This window comes from Haliotis rufescens, unplaced genomic scaffold (assembly GCF_023055435.1).
Source record: "Haliotis rufescens isolate VD_foot unplaced genomic scaffold, xgHalRufe1.0.p SCAF_26, whole genome shotgun sequence".
NCBI classification, from domain to species: Eukaryota; Metazoa; Mollusca; class Gastropoda; order Lepetellida; family Haliotidae; genus Haliotis; species Haliotis rufescens.
In genome coordinates, this window is record NW_025963957.1 from 3,345,615 (window position 1) to 3,368,147 (window position 22,533).

At 44.9% G+C, this 22,533-nt stretch overlaps 1 protein-coding gene across 6 annotated transcripts in view; it reads left to right on the top strand.

The window, feature by feature from the left end:
• LOC124115238 (diacylglycerol kinase zeta-like) overlaps positions 1–22,533 on the top strand; it is a 178,814-nt gene that overhangs the window by 113,914 nt on the left and 42,367 nt on the right. For all 6 annotated transcript variants that reach the window (XM_048402440.1, XM_048402439.1, XM_048402443.1 and 3 more), the window contains exons 5-11: positions 809–865; positions 4,512–4,580; positions 10,862–10,894; positions 12,322–12,474; positions 13,021–13,265; positions 14,528–14,702; positions 21,664–21,734. In XM_048402440.1, the coding sequence (XP_048258397.1) occupies positions 809–865; positions 4,512–4,580; positions 10,862–10,894; positions 12,322–12,474; positions 13,021–13,265; positions 14,528–14,702; positions 21,664–21,734 (803 nt within the window). The remainder of the gene's footprint in view (positions 1–808; positions 866–4,511; positions 4,581–10,861; positions 10,895–12,321; positions 12,475–13,020; positions 13,266–14,527; positions 14,703–21,663; positions 21,735–22,533) is intronic.

Genomic DNA, 22,533 nt, shown 5'->3' on the forward strand with positions numbered 1-22,533 from the left:
ACAACCATTGTTTTCTTTGCCGTCCAGGATGACAAAGGTTAAATGATTTTCTTGTGTATCATACTTGAAAAATGGGTGTAGCTTTCCAGTACGTGGTTGATTTATGCATGTTTTGATGTCCAAAATTATCAATGAATTCATTGTTTGTTATATCTTGGGTCGGAATCAGTGGATTAGGTATTCTGTGATTGATGTTGATAATTTACTTGTCATGTATTGACTTATTGTGTGACTGGTAGGCCTTGAGGAAAAAACATATGCTTGATAGAATGCATTGAGCAGGTGAAGGTCAATACACGATTTGTGTTTTGTTGAAATGGTTCTGTAGTTGGGATATTAAGTTGAATATATTGACAAGTTTATGTATGCTTGAATGTCTCTGATAAAAGAGGATTTGTTTAACACGTTAATGTTGGAAATGTAACTGCAGAGCTTTTAACAGGAATTTAGTGTCATGTTCTGTTGAAATATGTTGAGTGAGTGAGTGAGTGAATATTGCTTTCTGCTACATCAACAATTTTATTGCTATTCACAGCAAGTGATTGAAATGAATTCATTGGTAATATTTTGCGATGTGATATTAAAGGGCGTGATAAAATAACATAAAAACTTAAACCTTTTTTTTTATAGTGATTGGTTTAAAGACATTTCGGTAGGAAGTTGAGTTAAATTCTCCTGCAAAAAATGGTTAAGTTTGAAAAAATACCCTTCAGACTGATTATGGTAAGAGTTGAAAGGAGAGTTTTTAGTTTGTCTGACGTCAAGCTGTGACACGGCTTCTATATCTCAATTTTCTTGATGTTTTCAGAAAAACCTGAGATGCAAGCCAACCTTCCGGGAAGCAGGTGTACGCAATTACAGAGAGGTAAGATGCTGAGACACTAGGCATAGGGCATTGGGGACTGGACACTAGGCACTGGACACTAGGCATCCGGCACAGGGCACTGGACACTAGGCACAGGTCATTGGGCACTGGACACTAGGCATCCGGCACAGGGCACAGGGCATTGGGGACTGGGCACCGGGCACTGGGCACTGGGCACAGGGCATTGGGCACTGGACACTAGGCACAAGGCATTGGGCACTGGACACTAGACACAAGTCATTGGACACTGGGCACAGGGCATTGGGCACTGGACACTAGACACAAGGCATTGGGCACTGGACACTAGGCATCCGGCACAAGGCACAGGGCATTGGGCACTGGACACTAGACACAAGGCATTGGGCACTGGACACTAGGCACAAGGCATTGGGCACTGGACACTAGACACAAGTCCTTGGACACTGGGCACAGGGCATTGGGCACTGGACACTAGGCACTGGACACTAGGCATCCGGCACAGGGCACTGGACACTAGGCACAGGTCATTGGACACTGGGCACAGGGCATTGGGCACTGGACACTAGGCACTGGACACGAGGCACAGGGCATTGGGCACTGGACACTAGGCACAGGTCATTGGGCACTGGACACTAGGCATCCGGCACAGGGCACAGGGCATTGGGCACTGGACACTAGGCACAAGGCATTGGGCACTGGACACTAGACACAAGTCATTGGACACTGGGCACAGGGCATTGGGCACTGGACACTAGACACAAGGCATTGGGCACTGGACACTAGGCATCCGGCACAAGGCACAGGGCATTGGGCACTGGACACTAGACACAAGGCATTGGGCACTGGACACTAGGCACAAGGCATTGGGCACTGGACACTAGACACAAGTCATTGGACACTGGGCACAGGGCATTGGGCAATGGACACTAGGCACTGGACACTAGGCATCCGGCACAGGGCACTGGACACAGGGCACAGGTCATTGGACACTGGGCACAGGGCATTGGGCACTGGACACTAGGCACTGGACACGAGGCACAGGTCATTGGACACTAGGCACAGGGCATTGGGCACTGGACACTAGGCACAGGGCATTGGGCACTGGACACCAGGCACAGGGCATTGGACACTAGACACAGGGCATTGGGCACTGGACACCAGGCACAGGTCATTGGACACTAGACACAGGGCATTGGGCACTGGACACTAGGCACAGGGCACTGGACACTGGGCACTAGACATAGGGCACTGGCACTAGGCACAGGGCATTGGGCACTGGACACTAGACACAGGTAATTGGACACTAGACACAGGGCATTGGGCACTGGACACTAGGCACAGGTCATTGGGCACTGGACACTAGGCACAGGGCATTGGACACTGGACACCAGGCACTGGGCACTAGACACAGGGCATTGGGCATTGGACACCAGGCACAGGTAATTGGACACTAGACACAGGGCATTGGACACTGGACACCAGGCACTGGACACTAGACACAGGGCACTGGACACTAGGCACAGGACATTGGGCATTGGACACTAGGCACAGGTCATTGGACACTGGACACCAGGCACTGGGCACTAGACACAGGGCATTGGGCATTGGACACTAGGCACAGGTCATTGGGCACTGGACACTAGGCACAGGGCATTGGACACTGGACACCAGGCACTGGGCACTAGACACAGGGCATTGGGCATTGGACACCAGGCACAGGTAATTGGACACTAGGCACAGGGTATTGGACACTGGACAACAGGCACTGGACACTAGACACAGGGTATTGGGCACTGGACACTAGGCACAGGTCATTGGACACTGGACACTAGGCACAGGTCATTGGGCACTGGACACTAGGCACAGGTCATTGGGCACTGGACACTAGGCACAGGTCATTGGACACTGGACACCAGGCACTGGGCACTAGACACAGGGCATTGGGCATTGGGCATTGGGCACTGGACACTAGGCACAGGGCATTGGACACTAGGCATCCGGCACAGGGCATGCGACACTAGGCACAGGGCATGCGACACGCAAGTTAAAGGGAACTCTTGCAGCTGCATTGAAAGATCCTGGGTTTTATACTTCATGTTTAAGGGAGCCCTTGCAGTGGTATTAGAAGAAACTGGTATTTATCCAACTTTATCATTTCTGACTTTAATGGCTACTTTAGTTCCTTAAGAAATATAAATTGTCACGAAGCAACACAAAGAGATCATTTAGTATAGCAGCCTAGTTCACTGTTTGAATCAACGATTGCATGTTTCACTCTGATGGGGTATGCAGTTGGCTCAAGGGTATCTCTGATAATATCTACCTACATCACTCTGGGCAACAATCGGACACTGTGACTTATTCAAAGCAGAATTTAACCCATCTTACTCTAATTAAGGGGACCCGTGAAGATCCGGGGTAGAACAGGTCTTCTGCATGCCATGCTTGCCATAAAAGGCGACAAACAGGATCAGATGGTCAGGTTCACTGACTTGGTTGATGCATGTCACCGTATCCCAGTTATGTGGATCGATGCTTACGATGTCAATTGCTGGATTGTCTTGTCCAGACTCAATTATCTACATACTGCTGTCATATAGCTGGAATATTGCTGAGTGCAACGTTAAACAACAAACAAACAACTAATTAAGGGCAAGGGGGCCTGGGGTTGGCTACTTTGGTCAGACACAAAACCAATCGAGCACAAATCCAAAGAATTCTGGTTAGTAATTTCTAGTATTCCCTGTAAATTATTTTTTAAACACACATCTTTACGATGAGTCACCATATGTAGAATGTTAGATCTTAAGATAAAAAGCTGCTTTAAATATTTGATGTCAGTTGTCAAACGTAGTGTGTCAGTTTGAAGCAGAGTGCGTCCAATCCCAGCGGTACAGCAAGTAGTCTTCCATTAGCATACTAACTTCTTGCAGTGAACACGTCGCTCCGTGTGTTGTATCTCCGGCTGGCTGTAACCTGCAGCTCCAATTTAGCCATTAACCGTTAAACCGGCCTCTCTTTTAAGTTAACTTTTTTTTTTAAAGTAATTTTTCTAATATATTTCTTTTTTGAGTCCTCCATTTTTATTTTAAATGTCTTAGTGATAACTAAATTCATCATCATCATCATCATCAATACTTCAACTTTATTGTTATGTATTTATTACTTTGGCAATACTTTATGTAGTTTACTCATTCAAGCAACTATAGCCAAAAACACGATGAGAAAGAAAAAGATGACAGTTTTATATTTATTTGTATTTGTCCATCCACTGTATCTCTAATGGATTAGAAAGAAACTACAAAAATTTGAAGTATGGCCTGAGCATGTTAGTAATGGATGACTGATTATTTTCCCCCGCCACGAAGTGGAAGGAAGACATACGAATGGGTGATGTCCATCCGTCATCTGTCTTGTTTCGTTTCTGAAGCAGAATTCAAAAACCATGAGAGAAATCTTAACCAAACTTGGTACACAGATCAGTCTAGCAGTGAACTAGTGCCTTTTGATAGTTTTGAAGTTTGGACAAAATATATTTTTTGAGTTTCCATGGCGGCGAACTTTGACTAAGACTGAAAATGGTGGTAGTGCTCATTTCCAGAGGGCCAATGCCTTGCACACATGGGGGATAGGAGTATTTCATGCTTGTTTCTATTTTGAATTTCAGCAAACATTCATGCGACACCACTGGGTACATCGGCGTCGGCAGGAGGGCAAGTGCAAACAATGTGGCAAGGTGAGCTGTCAGTGGCATTCAAGAAGGGCATCCCTTTACAATATGGAAGCTCACTCATTTATTTACTGGTTCCAAACTAATGTACAAACAAGTCTTTTCTAAGAGTTTAGAATGAATTCATGAATATGTGACACTGTTATTGATAACAACTGATGTGCTCTAACTCCATGCCCGTGGACATCTTCATTGCCTTCTTGTTACACTGTCACCGTATCAGCTCTTTGTTATAACAGCCAAGCCCTCACTCAACCTTCACTCCACCATCATTGTATTTGATTGGCTCTCTCCATTTGGTGGTTCCTTGTTATATTTTTATCTTTGTACCTTATTCCTATCTTGTGTAAAAATACCATCATATTAACTCAATACACTTACTCATACCCGTGAAGATCCAGGGCAGAATTGGTCTTCAGCAACCTATGTTTGCTGTAAAAGGTGACTATGCTTGTCGTATGAGGTGATGAATGGGATCGAGTGGTCAGACTCGCTGAGTTGGTTGATGCATGTCATCGTATCCCAGTTGCGTGGATTGATGCTCATGATGTCTATCACTGGATTGTCTGGTTCAGATTTGATTATTTACAAACCCCGTCATATAGCTTGAATATTGCCGAGTGCGGCGTTAAACAATCAATCAATCAGTAGTCACCTGATGAAGAGCAAGAAGTAGCCCTGAAATGTTGGGACAAAACATAAAGAGTGAGTGGGTGAGTTTAGTTTTATGCCACTTTTAGCAATATTCCAGCAATATCACGGTGGGGGACACCAGAAATGGGCTTCACACATTGTACCCATGCCGGGATTCGAACCTGGATCTTTGGCGTGACAAGCGAACGCTTTAACCACTAGGCTACCAGACCCCACCGCCCCACAAAACATAAAGAAGTTGTTATCCATAATGTACAAATGTTTATGACTCTCTCCACTAGTTGTACATTTCTTGTATGAAAAATGTCCATTTCTTGAAAGATTTGATAGATTTAGAAATTAGAATATAGTTGCAATTACCTCACTCACATTATAATCTTTGATGTGCCAGAAGATATTTACACCAGAAATAGTTTCAACACAATAAATGACCATATCTATCAAGACCTCCAACAGACATATTTTTTCATGACCCTCCTTAAAGTCATATTCGTCCCCACCTTCTCTTCTCCTGACCTCCTCTTCCTCTCCACAACCGCTCCTCTTCCTCTCCATCGCCACTCCTCTTCCTCTCCATCGCCACTCCTCTTCCTCTCCAACGCCACATCTCTTCCTCTCCACCGCCGCTCCTCTTACTCTCCACTGCAGCTCCTCTTACTCTCCACCGCCACACCTCTTCCTCTCCACCGCTGATCCTCTTCCGCTCCACCGCCGATCCTCTTCCTCTCTATCGCCACACCTCTTCCTCTCACCCACCGATCCTCTTACTCTCCACCGCCACTCCTCCTCCTCTCCACCGCCTCTCCTCTTCCTCTCACCCACCGATCCTCTTCCTCTCCACCGCCACTCCTCTTCCTCACCACCGCCACTCCTCTTCTTCACCACCGCCACTCCTCTTCCTCACCACCGCCACTCCTCTTCCTCTCCACCGCCTCTCCTCTTCTTCACCACCGCCACTCCTCTTCCTCACCACCGCCACTCCTCTTCTTCACCACCGCCGCTCCTCTTCGTCACCACCGCCACTCCTCCTCCTCTCCACCGCCTCTCCTCTTCCTCTCCACCACCACTCCTCTTCCTCTCACCCACCGATCCTCTTCCTCTCCACCGCCACTCCTCTTCCTCACCACCGCCACTCCTCTTCCTCTCCACCGCCACTCCTCTTCCTCTCCACCACCACTCCTCTTCCTCTCCACCGCTGCTCCTCTTCCTCTCCACCGCCACACCTCTTCCTCTCGACCGCCTCTCCTCTTCCTCTCCACCACCACTCCTCTTCCTCGCCACCGCTGCTCCTCTTCCTCTCCACCGCCACACCTCTTCCTCTCAACCGCCTCTCCTCTTCCTCTCCACCACCACTCCTCTTCCTCTCCACCGTCACTCCTCTTCCTCTCCACCACCACTCCTCTTCCTCTCCACCGCCACTCCTCTTCCTCTCCACCGCCACACCTCTTCCTCTTGACCGCCTCTCCTCTTCCTCTCCACCACCACTCCTCTTCCTCTCCACCGCTGCTCCTCTTCCTCTCCACCGCCACACCTCTTCCTCTCCACCACCACTCCTCTCAACTCATATTCACACACACTCACACCACAGTCAGAGGCCCTCCTATTTATTTGGATAAGAAGCATGTAATGAAATTAAAATTATATTGGTAGCATAGCTTCCCCATTGTTATCAAATGCATTTACTATGCAAATGAAAAGAAATACTATCAGATTTGACGGCAGTTGGCAATAGAAGAGGTGCACAGCAGTTTTGGAGAATTTCGGTCAAATATAAATTAATATTGTGTGAGTCACAATCAGCCACAGATGAATTGCCTACTGTTTATTAGCACTTATGTCAACACTTATAGAGCAAATACTAGATTTATGGGTGAAATCTTTTATCTAGCTCTATGGCTGATAAGGTTTCATATCGACTCCCATCAAAATACATCGTTTATGTATACAAAATACATTTTTGCCAAAGATGAATAATCTGTATCCAAGGGGAATAATGTTTTACTTTCGATGCACATTAACTTCTGACATAGAATGAGATTCATTCAAGACAAGATTAAAACACCTGTTTTTCCTCTCAGCTAGTGTCAGCCATTTTTTGTGCTCTGTGACGACAGGAAGTGTTGGAGTAGTTTGGCAAAATGCAGAATTTAATGATGATAAATGAATAGGTTCAATTTCAGATGCTTTCAGGTTCCAATTGCATTGGTCATGCGTTAAGTCACTAGTTTGGTGGGGAGCATTGTGCCTCAATGGTGGGGAGCATTGTGCCTCAATGGTGGGGAGCATTGTGCCTCAATGGTGGGGAGCATTGTGCCTCAATGGTGGGGAGCATTGTGCCTCAATGGTGTGGAGCATTGTGACTCAATGGTGGGGAGCATTGTGCCTCTATGGTGGGAAGCATTGTGCCTCTATGGTGGGGAGCATTGTGCCTCTATGGTTGGGAGCATTGTGCCTCAATGGTGGGGAGCATTGTGCCTCAATGGTTGGGAGCATTGGCCACACACTAGTTTGGTCATTGTGCCTCAATGGTGGGGAGCATTGGCCACACACTAGTTTGGTCATTGTGCCTCAATGGTGGGGAGCATTGTGCCTCAATGGTGGGGAACATTGTGCCTCAATGGTGGGGAGCATTGTGCCTCAATGGTGGGGAGCATTGTGACTCAATGGTGGGAAGCATTGGCCACACACTAGTTTAGTCATTGTGCCTCAATGGTGGGGAGCATTGTGCCTCAATGGTGGGGAGCATTGTGCCTCAATGGTGGGGAGCATTGGCCACACACTAGTTTGGTCATTGTGCCTCAATGGTGGGGAGCATTGGCCACACACTAGTTTGGTCATTGTGCCTCAATGTTAGGGAGCATTGTGCCTCAATGGTGGGGAGCATTGTGCCTCAATGGTGGGGAGCATTGTGCCTCAATGGTGGGGAGCATTGTGCCTCAATGGTGGGAAGCATTGTGATTCAATGGTGGGGAGCATTGTGACTCAATGGTGGGGAACATTGTGACTAAATGGTGGGGAGCATTGTGCCTCAATGGTTGAGAGCATTGTGCCTCAATGGTGGGGAGCATTGTGCCTCAATGGTTGGGAGCATTGTGCCTCAATGGTGTGGAGCATTGTGCCTCAATGGTGGGGAGCATTGTGCCTCAATGGTGGGGAGCATTGTGACTCAATGGTGGGGAGCATTGTGACTCAATGGTGGGGAGCATTGTGACTCAATGGTGGGGAGGATTGTGACTCAATGGTGGGGAGCATTGTGACTCAATGGTGGGGAGCATTGTGCCTCAATGGTTGGGAGCTTTGTGCCTCAATGGTGGGGAACATTGTGCCTCAATGGTGGGGAGCATTGTGCCTCAATGGTTGGGAGCATTGTGACTCAATGGTGGGGAGCATTGTGCCTCAATGGTGGGGAGCATTGTTACTCAATGGTGGGAAGCATTGTGACTCAATGGTGTAGACCATTGCCCATGCGTTAAGTCACTAGTTTGTCTGGTCATTGTGCCTCAATGGTGGGAAGCATTGTGCCTCAATGGTGGGAAGCATTGTGACTCAATGGTGGGGAGCATTGTGACTCAATGGTTGGGAGCATTGTGACTCAATGGTGGGGAGCATTGTGACTCAATGGTGGGGAGCATTGTGCCTCAATGGTGTAGACCATTGCCCATGCGTTAAGTCACTAGTTTGTCTGGTCATTGTGCCTCAATAGTGGGGAGCATTGTGCCTCAATGGTGGGGAGCATTGTGACTCAATGGTGGGGAGCATTGTGACTCAATGGTGGGGAGCATTGTGCCTCAATGGTGTGGAGCATTGTGCCTCAATGGTGGGGAGCATTGTGCCTCAATGGTTGGGAGCATTGTGCCTCAATGGTTGGGAGCATTGTTACTCAATGGTGTAGACCATTGCCCATGCGTTAAGTCACTAGTTTGTCTGGTCATTGTGCCTCAATGGTGGGAAGCATTGTGACTCAATGGTGGGGAGCATTGTGCCTCAATGGTGGGAAGCATTGTGCCTTAATGGTTGGGAGCATTGTGCCTCAATGGTGTGGAGCATTGTGCCTCAATGGTGGAGAGCATTGTGCCTCAATGGTTGGGAGCATTGTGCCTCAATGGTTGGGTGCATTGTGCCTCTATGGTGTGGAGCATTGTGCCTCAATGGTGGGAAGCATTGTGCCTCAATGATGGTGAGCATTGTGACTCAATGGTGGGAAGGATTGTGCCTCAATGGTGTGGAGCATTGTGCCTCAATGGTGGGGAGCATTGTGACTCAATGGTGGGAAGCATGGTGCCTCAATGGTGGGGAGCATTGTGACTCAATGGTGGGGAGCATTGTGCCTCAATGGTGGGGAGCATTGTGACTCAATGGTGTGGAGCATTGTGCCTCAATGGTGGGGAGCATTGTGCCTCAATGGTTGGGAGCATTGTGCCTCAATGGTTGGGAGCATTGTGCCTCAATGGTTGGGAGCATTGTGCCTCAATGGTGGAGAGCATTGTGCCTCTATGGTGTGGAGCATTGTGCCTCAGTGGTGGGGAGCATTGTGCCTCAATGGTTGGGAGCATTGTGCCTCAATGGTGGGGAGCATTGTTACTCAATGGTGGGAAGCATTGTGACTCAATGGTGTAGACCATTGCCCATGCGTTAAGTCACTAGTTTGTCTGGTCATTGTGCCTCAATGGTGGGAAGCATTGTGCCTCAATGGTGGGAAGCATTGTGACTCAATGGTGGGGAGCATTGTGACTCAATGGTTGGGAGCATTGTGACTCAATGGTGGGGAGCATTGTGACTCAATGGTGGGGAGCATTGTGCCTCAATGGTGGGGAGCATTGTGACTCAATGGTTGGGAGCATTGTGCCTCAATGGTGTAGACCATTGCCCATGCGTTAAGTCACTTGTTTGTCTGGTCATTGTGCCTCAATAGTGGGGAGCATTGTGCCTCAATTGTGGGGAGCATTGTGACTCAATGGTGGGGAGCATTGTGACTCAATGGTGGGGAGCATTGTGCCTCAATGGTGTGGAGCATTGTGCCTCAATGGTGGGGAGCATTGTGCCTCAATGGTTGGGAGCATTGTGCCTCAATGGTTGGGAGCATTGTGCCTCAATGGTTGGGAGCATTGTTACTCAATGGTGTAGACCATTGCCCATGCGTTAAGTCACTAGTTTGTCTGGTCATTGTGCCTCAATAGTGGGGAGCATTGTGCCTCAATAGTGGGGAGCATTGTGACTCAATGGTGGGGAGCATTGTGCCTCAATGGTGTGGAGCATTGTGCCTCAATGGTGGGGAGCATTGTGCCTCAATGGTTGGGAGCATTGTGACTCAATGGTTGGGAGCATTGTGACTCAATGGTTGGGAGAATTGGCCACTCTTTAAGTCCCTGAGTTGCTTGTCCAGACTTGATCATGTCCAGACCACAGTCACCCTGGACTACATGGAAGAGCTGCTGACCCAGATTTACACACATCCTACACTTCCTTCAGAGCTTAATTTTTTCAGTTTGTTATTTGATACAATTTTTCCTTTCAGTTGTTTTGGATTCATTAACCTGTTTGTGGTATTTATTATTGCTTAAAATGAGACAATCTGAGAAATTCTTGAGAAAAATCAATAAGATGGCAATGACATATTGGCGTCTTTGTTTCAGTCCTTCCAGCAGAGGTTCGCCTTCCAGAACAAGGTGAGAGAGGAGACATTGATTTCCACCTTCAGCATTATGTCAGCAGTCCCCCATCTCAAGACATAAATGAAAATGATTAGGGTTTTTTTCCTCAAATTTTAGAACAAATCTCTTTTTGAGAGTAGGCACGTTTCCTGATGTCAATATTTTATTGGTTACGTAGGATGGGAGATTTTCAAATAAGGTGAGACTTGATTTCAAAATTAGTTTTCTGATTCCACCAAAAGTTGAAAAAATTGTACTTGAAAGCACTGTTTATTTAAATAACTCTTCCAAAGACAAACTTCCATGGTTACCACTATAGTTTTTGCATAAAACAGATTATGCTGCAAAACATTAAAATTGGATACATTAGGTCAAAAACTATCTCTGCACTCATGGCAGCTTTCAGAAAACATTTTGCAGAAGGAAAACGGCTATATGAAATTTGTCTTTTACATTTTTCCCACCTACTGACCAAGATTTGTACACAAGAATATGTCTGTAAACCAGGAAATAACAGCCTAGTTTAATTTCTTTTTAATCTGATCTCTGATGGTCTCACCTTGGAAGGGGGAGTCATGTGTCGTGATGCATCTTTCGGAGTTCAATCCCAATATTTCCCTTTACTACTTTTCTCTAATAATTTCATGTTGCAAAATATAACTTCATAACTCAAAAAGTAATATTGAAACACTGGTATGTAGAGTTGAATATTTGGATTTAAGTATTCAGAGGTACAAATGGAACTGTTAGTATAGGCAAGGAATAAGGTAAGAATATCTCAAGATGAAGATCTTAGAGATACATTTAACAATTTGTCATTTGATAATATCCTACCTTTCTAACTGTACATTTAAGGATAAAGAGACCAATTGTACTTTTACTAAATATTTACTTTGTATGTTCTATCTTAGAGGTCACATGTCACCCCAGCTGTGTTACATGTACGTCCATGTCATGTGGGTCATATGGCCTTGAAGAAGAGAAACAACATGAATCTCTTGAGTGTCAAGAATTTACTTTTTTAGCCTTGTGAAAAGGCTTGAAGAAGACCTCATGCTTGATGGGACGAGATGTGTAGGCCGCCTCAGTCATCTTGTGGTAGAGCGTCCCCCCGTATAGCGAAAGGTCTGGCGTTTGGATCCCCGGCCGCATCATACCGAAAGACGGTAGATGGTACTTGTTGTTACCCTGCCTGGCGCTCGGCATTTGGGGGCTAAAACAAGGACTGGTTGGCTCAGAGTCAGTATACTGTGACTGAGTAGGGTATTTATGATAATCTGCGGCATGGTATCTGAGTGGGCTTGCACTATAAATCGGCATTAGTCCGGACTAGTACAAGCAACAACACACATGCACGTGGCTATATTAGTGCAATAATCTCGGAGGCGACGTTGAACCCCAAGTTGTTGGTGACTCTGATTCCCCATGATGGTTTGTTGCAGGATATCATAGCAATCAGCTGTTCGTGGTGTAAGGCCGCCTACCACAACAAGACCACCTGCTTCATGATGCAGCAGATAGAAGAACAATGCACTCTGGGGATTCATGCTGGCATCATCATCCCGCCATCTTGGATTATTAAACTTCCCAAGAAAGTGAGTTTGTCTACAGCCTGGATTACTTCTGACTCTGATTCTTTTGTGTTGACCATACTGATTTCTTTGGCGTGTTATGTGGTCAGACTAAACATTTGTGGTATGAAATCAAATGTTTGTGTTGAGTACTTTCTGGTCAGTCCTTGAATATAGCCCCTGGTCATTATGTGTGCCCGTAGTACTTGAATCCCATCCCTCCACATCACATATAAAGATGATGAGAAAATAATTATCGATGTTGGCTTTCTGTTTGCCATATGGGTTTACATAAAATGTACGTACCAGAAAGTTGACAAGTGTTGAGCTTTTCTTTCCTTTGAACAACCAATGTTTTTTTGTGCGGGCTTAGTTGGGATGGTATGTTATAAGTTAGAATGTCTCATCAGTGCTAGTGAACAGAGAATATTGATTATCTTTATCGTTGTTGCCCTCAACCGATATTTGACCAATATTCCCAAGAAATGTGGTTGTGCTTTGAAACAAGAAAAAAACTATTTTATATAATCTTGAGCATTGTTTGAAATAAATACTTTCCGTCTGCGACAGGGTTCCTTCAAATCTTCACTTCGGGCTAGTAAGAAAAGGAAAGCATCCTTGAAGAAAAGGCGAAGTAAAGATGAACAAAAACCATTTCTGATCAAACCGATTCCATCACCGCTTTTAAAGCCGCTCCTGGTTTTTATAAACCCCAAGAGTGGTGGCAATCAGGGGGCAAAACTCTTCCACAAGTTCAGCTGGCTCCTGAACCCGCGGCAAGTGTTTGACTTGACACAAGGAGGACCACAGTTTGGGTGAGAAACATTTTATTTCAAATTGGCAGAAATAGCTCCAATAGAACATTCTCATGCGGAGTCTTGTGGTTCAATTTGTGCCTAGCTACATTTTTCTTTTTAAGACTAAAAAAAACCCATTTGGATTGTCAGTCACCACGGCATCATCATTTAGTCGCATTTTATTTTTTAAGCCAAAGCATATGGCAGGCCCCATGTTGCACCACGAGGCAGAGGCACCCAGTAGTTATGGTTGCAGCACCTAGCCATGGCAGCACCTCAGTGGGTTTGAACTCCCGATTCGGCCCAATTGGAATCCTTGGTCTTTTTATTTGTTTGTTTTTTGTTTGCTGTTTAACGCCCCACTCATCAGCTATATGACGGTGGTCCGTAAATAATTGAGTCTGGACCCGACAATCCAGTGATTGACATTAGGAGCATCGATCTATGCAATTGGGATACGATAACATGCATGAACCAAGTCGGCGGGTCTGACCACCCGATCCCGTTAGTCACCTCTTACTACAAGCATTGTCGCCTCTTATGGCAAGCAGTGGTTGCTGAAGACCAACTCTACCCCGGATCTTCACGGGTATGGTCTTTTGAAACAATACTTGTGCTTGTGGGTTTATCAGAGTGGTTCATGTTCATTGTTTTGGACATTATTTCATTTATATCACAGTGTGTTGGCTTGGTGTTGGAGGCGGTGGGGTAGCCTCGTGTTTAAAGTGTTTGCTCATTCCTACATGGGTACAATGTGTGCTGTCCATAATTCCATTGAATACCTTACATCCATTCAATCACAGCCATTCATTTAAGTTTTGGACGTAATCACGCTATAAAATCTTTTTAAATTTTTCAAATATGCCATCATATTCTCATTTTCACTTCCAACATATCTAATAGTTGTGAGGCAAACCCTATGCTTTTGGTATGACATGACGGGGATCGAACCCCGATCCTTCCCCTTCTCTGGGCGGAAGCTCTACCACTAGAACACGGAGAGTTATATCAATGGCTTAATTTCTATCCAGGTTCTGTGACAATGAGCAGCATTATTTTGGCCTATCGGTGTTATTTTCATTTGTTGGTTTCCAATATATTTGGGCCAAAATTTAATGCAGGAAAATAATATATAAAAAAACTTGTTTTATTTCCCTTCCAGCCATAAGATTCATAGTTGCAGCCAGCTTTTAACAATTGATTCTTCAATTTAAGTTTGACATCAGTCATGTAAAATGTATATAAACTGTCACTCAGTTGACCCATGCTCTGTATTTCAGTCTGGAATTGTTCAAGAAAGTGCCTAACCTTCGCCTGTTGGCCTGTGGGGGAGACGGTACGGTGGACTGGATCCTGTCCATGCTGGACTCCCTGGGGATCTCGCCCCCACCCCCTGTCGCCATCCTCCCCATCGGCACCGGCAACGACCTGGCCAGAACACTCAACTGGGGAGGGGTAAGTCTCACTTCTATCAGCGAGTGTTTCACCTACCTAGTCACTACAGGAACATCCTGTTGGGGACACTTGTCATACAGTGTTTCACCTACCGAGAGCACTACAGGAACATCCTGTTGGGGACACTTGTCATACAGTGTTTCACCTACCTAGTCACTACAGGAACATCCTGTTGGGGGCACTTGTCATACAGTGTTTCACCTACCGAGAGCACTACAGGAACATCCTGTTGGGGGCACTTGTCATACAGTGTTTCACCTACCTAGTCACTACAGGAACATCCTGTTGGGGGCACTTGTCATACAGTGTTTCACCTACCTAGTCACTACAGGAACATCCTGTTGGGGACACTTGTCATACAGTGTTTCACCTACCTAGTCACTACAGGAACATCCTGTTGGGGGCACTTGTCATACAGTGTTTCACCTACCTAGTCACTACAGGAACATCCTGTTGGGGACACTTGTCATACAGTGTTTCACCTACCTAGTCACTACAGGAACATCCTGTTGGGGACACTTGTCATACAGTGTTTCACCTACCTAGTGCACTACAGGACCATCCTGTTGGGGACACTTGTCATACAGTGTTTCACCTACCTAGTGCACTACAGGAACATCCTGTTGGGGACACTTGTCATACAGTGTTTCACCTACCTAGTCACTACAGGAACATCCTGTTGGGGACACTTGTCATACAGTGTTTCACCTACCTAGTCACTACAGGAACATCCTGTTGGGGACACTTGTCATACAGTGTTTCACCTACCTAGTCACTACAGGAACATCCTGTTGGGGACACTTGTCATACAGTGTTTCACCTACCTAGTCACTACAGGACCATCCTGTTGGGGACACTTGTCATACAGTGTTTCACCTACCTAGTGCACTACAGGAACATCCTGTTGGGGACACTTGTCATACAGTGTTTCACCTACCTAGTCACTACAGGAACATCCTGTTGGGGACACTTGTCATACAGTGTTTCACCTACCTAGTCACTACAGGAACATCCTGTTGGGGACACTTGTCATACAGTGTTTCACCTACCTAGTCACTACAGGACCATCCTGTTGGGGACACTTGTCATACAGTGTTTCACCTACCTAGTGCACTACAGGAACATCCTGTTGGGGACACTTGTCATACAGTGTTTCACCTACCTAGTCACTACAGGAACATCCTTTTGGGGGCGCTTGGCATACAGTGTTTCACCTACCTAGTCACTACAGGAACATCCTGTTGGGGACACTTGTCATACAGTGTTTCACCTACCTAGTCACTACAGGAACATCCTGTTGGGGGCACTTGTCATACAGTGTTTCACCTACCTAGTCACTACAGGAACATCCTGTTGGGGACACTTGTCATACAGTGTTTCACCTACCTAGTCACTACAGGAACATCCTGTTGGGGACACTTGTCATACAGTGTTTCACCTACCTAGTGCACTACAGGAACATCCTGTTGGGGACACTTGTCATACAGTGTTTCACCTACCTAGTCACTACAGGAACATCCTTTTGGGGGCGCTTGGCATACAGTGTTTCACCTACCTAGTCACTACAGGAACATCCTGTTGGGGGCACTTGTCATACAGTGTTTCACCTACCTAGTCACTACAGGAACATCCTGTTGGGGACACTTGTCATACAGTGTTTCACCTACCTAGTCACTACAGGAACATCCTGTTGGGGACACTTGTCATACAGTGTTTCACCTACCTAGTGCACTACAGGAACATCCTGTTGGGGACACTTGTCATACAGTGTTTCACCTACCTAGTCACTACAGGAACATCCTTTTGGGGGCGCTTGGCATACAGTGTTTCACCTACCTAGTCACTACAGGAACATCCTGTTGGGGGCACTTGTCATACAGTGTTTCATCTACCTAGTGCACTACAGGAACATCCTGTTGGGGACACTTGTCATACAGTGTTTCACCTACCTAGTGCACTGCAGGACCATCCTGTTGGGGGCACTTGTCATACAGTGTTTCACCTACCTAGTGCATTACAGGAACATCCTGTTGGGGCACTTGTCATACAGTGTTTCACCTACCTAGTGCACTACAGGAACATCCTGTTGGGGCACTTGTCATACAGTGTTTCATCTACCTAGTGCATTACAGGAACAACCTGTTGGGGGCACTTGTCATACAGTGTTTCATCTACCTAGTGCACTACAGGAACATCCTGTTGGGGACACTTGTCATACAGTGTTTCACCTACCTAGTGCACTGCAGGACCATCCTGTTGGGGCACTTGTCATACAGTGTTTCACCTACCTAGTGCACTACAGGAACATCCTGTTGGGGCACTTGTCACACAGTGTTTCACCTACCTAGTCACTACAGGAACATCCTTTAGGGGACACTTGGCATACAGTGTTTCACCTACCTAGTGCACTACAGGAACATCCTGTTGAGACACTTGTCATACAGTGTTTCACCTACCTAGTGCACTACAGGACCATCCTGTTGGGGGCACTTGTCATACAGTGTTTCACCTACCTAGTGCACTACAGGAACATCCTGTTGGGGCACTTGTCATACAGTGTTTCATATAGAAGACCCGGGTTCGATTCTCCATATGCTCAATACTCTCTCTTCATTGGTGAGTGATTGAGCAAGACGGTGAGGTAGCCTAGTGGTTAAAGTGTTCACTAATTATGCAGAACGCCTGGGTTCAATTCCCCATACTCACTCACTCACCAATGTAGAGCGAGACGGCGAGGTAGCCTAGTGGTTAAAGTGTTCCCTCATTATGCAGACGACCGGGTTCAATTCCCCATACTCACTCACTCACTCACCAATGTAGAGTGAGACAGTGAGGTAGCCTAGTGGTTAAACTGTTCACTAATTATGCAGACGACCGGGTTCAATTCCCCATACTCACTCACTCACCAATGTAGGGAGGGACGGTGAGGTAGCCTAGTGATTAAAGTGTTCCCTCATTATGCAGACGACCGGGTTCAATTCCCCATACTCACTCACTCACTCACCAATGTAGAGCGAGACAGTGAGGTAGCCTAGTGGTTAAACTGTTCACTAATTATGCAGAAGGCCTGGGTTCAATTCCCCATACTCACTCACTAACCAATGTAGAGCGGGACGGTGAGGTAGCCTAGTGATTAAAGTGTTCCCTCATTATGCAGACGACCGGGTTCAATTCCCCATACTCACTCACTCACTCACTAATGTAGAGAGGGGTGGTGAGGTAGCATAGTGGTTAAAGTGTTCACTCATCACACAGAAGACCCGGGTTCCATTCCCCATATGCTCCATCCTCTCTTACTCCCTCACCAATGTAGAACACTGCATGTGAAAACCTTGGTGGGGCATGTCTCAAAATATGTTTCACTTACCCATTGCACTTCATTATATTTAGGGCTGTCGGGTAGCCTAGTGGTTAAAGAGTTCGCTCGTCATGCCGAAGTCCCGGGTTCGATTCCTGACATGGGTACTATGTGTGAAGCCCATTTCTGGTGTCCCCCGCTGTGATATTGCTGGAATATTGCTAAAAATGGCGTAAAACCTCACTCACTCACTCACTCACTCACTCACTCACTCACTCACTCACTCACTCAGGCACTTGTCAAAATATAAATCTTCTAGTGATTGGGGTTATGGTGGTTTAGAAAATTCCATTTTTTCATTGTTGATTTGAGAAAAGTTACAAACTTTAGAAATCTGGATTTTGTTTATATGCTTGTTGATTATTAGACATTAGGGAAATGGGTTTGAAATGAGCTTACTTTTAGTTACCTCATACAGAAATTAGTTTACGCTGTTTTATTTCATTTTGTAATGGTGGGCTCCTCCATCAAACCAGAAACATAATTAGTCTGTTCTGAATTGTGATATTATTCTTTGCTTATTTTCCGTGATTTTTTTTGTAATTTGGCTAGTTTTGCAGTATGTAGATATCTACATGTGGTATTGATCATAAATGATTCAAAACAAAATGGCTTCCAAGCAATGGTGAAGGAAATCTTAACATTATTTTTCTCCGATGAAAACATTTATTTGATGGCTATTACATTATCCTAACCAGGGATATAAAAATGGGTGTGTGCTGCAGATTCAGGGGTTTGGCAAGTCTGTATTAGGATGTCAAGATCATTTATGGCTGTAATTGTTACGTAAAAGTTCCCTCCTGTATATGATTGCCTTAATTTCTCCTACTTACAGTTTTTTTTAATTTCTTGTCTTAAAGTTCAGATTTTTTTTCTCTGTTATGAAATTTTACAACGATATGTGTCTGAAATTATGCTAAGATGCAAATCAACATTGACAACCTCTGAAACCGTCTTAAAACAAATATTGACATCTTTACTGTTCTATTCTCTTTTATTCTTTCATTTTGAAAATGTTTGAAACTTTCACCAGGTATTTTGTGAATAAGGGCAGTGTCAGTTGCATGTTTTATATAGTAATAGTAAACTATAGGAAGGTTATGGAGCAGAAATTAACACAAATACCTTAATATAAAATATTTTGTGGTGAGGTGAAATGGGGTTTAGTGTCGCCTTCAAGATTATTGCACTTATATAGCGATGTGCAGGCACGTGTGTGTGTGTGGCTGCTTGTACTCGTCTGGACTGATGCCGATTTTATAGAGCTACCCCACTGAAATACCATGCCGCAGTTTAACATGAATACCCCACACAGACACAGTATACTGACTCCGAGCCGACCAGTCCTTGTTTAAGCCCCTAAGGCCGAGTGCCAGACAGGGTTACAAGTACCATCTTTTGACGTCTTTTGGTGTGACGTGGGCGGGGATCGAACCCTGGACCCTCCGCTCTCTGAGCGGACACTCTACCACTTGACCAAGGAGGCGGTCAAATCCAATATTATCAGTGGCTAAGCTTATGAGTTCTTTCACTTTAAAATTTATTTACTTGTAGTGAATGAAAAACAAATTAATTTTGCAGGACATGGTGTTATAGTTTAAACATATTTTATTCCACTAACTTGAAAGGTATTGGTACACAGGCCCCACTGACTTCTGTAAATACCGCTCCCTGTTACATAATTACATCAGCGTTGCCATCAAAACTTTGAGGTCAAACATGAAAAACACAAATTATAAAGAAAGAAGACCAAGGCTGCAGCCATGGAGAATGAGGGTCTTCATGGCCTGACAGATTAACTATAGTAATATGAAAGTATCAGGTGGTCCTTAGTTTCTTTTGAGTAGTATGTATTATATTGGCTCCTAGCTTCAAACTGGTACTAAGTATTTTGACCTCATTAGTGGAGAGTCCATTTTGTCATGTACAGTAGTGGACACTGTTTGACTGAATACATATCTGCTGTCCCCCCTGACATCACTGATTAGTTGGGATACCTGAGTATATTAGTCCAATTAATCCAGGGGACACTAATCCGAAGATGAGCGCTAATTGACATGAACTCCATAAGAACCTCAATGAACCTATAACGAAGATAATGTCCCTTGTAGTTTGAACACTGATGATGGGTTGTCAGGAAAATAGCAGACAGTTGGAGCATCCAATTAACAGATGAAGGTACATGTATACTGATGGAAATGAATGAGGGAACACCTAGTTTTAGCCACTGTAAGATCATATGCTATCATGGGTTCCCAGCCTTGGATACCAATGGAAACATGCACACAAATACAACTCAACATTTGTTTTCTACATGTCTTGACTTTGTATACACGCTATTTCAAATGTACAGTAAAGCTTATTTCCCATATTTTTCATTGTTCTTTTGTTCGTTTCCATGACTATATGTCAGCATGTGGATAGAATTGTTTTGTGATGGAAACTCATTAGTAAGGCTGTTATTAGGGTTGTTACTGTTCTGTATGGTAAAATATAAGATACGAGATAAATCGCAAAGAACATTGAAGAACAAAGCGTGGTTTATTTCACAATTAAACATTATTCTATCATGATGTCATTTCTGGATAATCAAATGTGAGCTGTGCCCCTCATGGTTTATTCTCCCTGCAGTGTTTTATCGTACGATAGACACCTCACACTTGTCATATATTTCTTATATACACTCAGATCACACTTTACATAGTGATACTTTTCATACTTTCAACATAAAACTCAGGCCTTTATTAACACCTTGTCTCATCATGTCTTCAACTTCTGATACATCGGCACATCATTGTCGATGTTCTCAAGGATTCAGTGTGGCGGCATGGTGACACTGCTGTTTGACCTTTGGTATCAGGTATCCTAATGTCCAATCATATTGTTTATAAGGCTTAAAAAAATAAAAGAATTGGTTCTCAGGCAATGGCGGTTGAACATATAGTGCGGGTGGGCACTTTTGTTATATTTTGGCGGTTGTTCAAACTACATGTATGTGACCAAATAAACATTGTTTACAATCAACCTGGGAAAGGGCCTCCCGAAATAAATGTATTCCTTGATGAGTACATTACTAATAAATTTGTCTCCTTGTCCAATTTGAAGCAGCTGGTGGTGGTCGGATAGACCACGCTTGTACTACATGTATTGTAAATCACAGAACTCATGAATATTCATGTGATCCAATGTATGCTATCAAGAGCAAAATCGTCCATGTCTACCAGCTTTGTGTGCTTACGAGCTGATGCATGTTTTCATGGTCCCATTTGCCTAATTCTTTTTAAAATCCAGTGATATATTAGTATTAATTTTCTTGACATAATTTTACAATCTCACTATAAGACAATTATTATACAACTGGTGATCATGTAAACAGTTTACAATACCACAAAATACAGATATTGCTTTTGATATTAAACAGATTTAAAATACCAAATTAATAGGGTAGACTGGAAACCAGTATTTGATTACAATTTGGCTACCAGTGTGTGCATGATTCATGCATGATTTGTTTATTATTTCTGCCTGTGATCTGTCTAAAACAACCTTCACTCACCCACAGTTTCGGATGTTTAACTGAATGTTTGATCTGCTATGTTACAGGGCTACACCGATGAACCAATTTCTAAAATCTTATGCAATGTTGAAGATGGCCAGGTGGTTCAGCTAGACCGGTAAGTTATCCTTGTTATCTCTCATCCAGGTAGTATTGCTGTTATCTCCTGGCCAGGTAGTATTGCTGTTATCTCTCATCCAGGTAGTATGACTGTTATCTCCCATCCAGGTAGTATTGCTGTTATCTCCCATCCAGGTAGTATGGCTGTTATCTCCCATCCAGTCAGTATGACTGTTATCTCCCATCCAGGTAGTATGGCTGTTATCTTCGATCCAAGGCAGCATGGCTGTTATCTTCGGGCCAGGAAATATCGCTGTTATCTCTCGGACAGGCAGTATGGCTGTTATCTCCCATCCAAGCAGTATGGCTGTTATCTCCCATCCAGGCAGTATGACTATTATCGCCCATCCAGGTAGCATGCTTGTTATCTCCCATCCAGTCAGTATGACTGTTATTTCCCATCCAGGTAGTATGGCTGTTATCTTCGATCCAAGGCAGCATGGCTGTTATCTTCTGGCAAGGGAATATCGCTGTTATCTCCCGGACAGGCAGTATGGCTGTTACCTCCCATCCAGGCAGTATGGCTGTTATCGCCCATCCAGGTAGTATGCTTGTTATCTCCCATCCAGGCAGTATGACTATTATCACCTATCCAGGCAGTATGGCTGTTATCTCCCATCCAGGCAGTATGGCTGTTATCTCCCAGCCAGGTAGTATTGCTGTTATCTCTCATCCAGGCAGTATGGCTGTTATCTCCCATCCAGGCAGTATGGCTGTTATCTCCCATCCAGGTAGTATGGCTGTTATCTCCCATCCAGGCAGTATGGCTGTTATCTCCCATCCAGGCAGTATGGCTG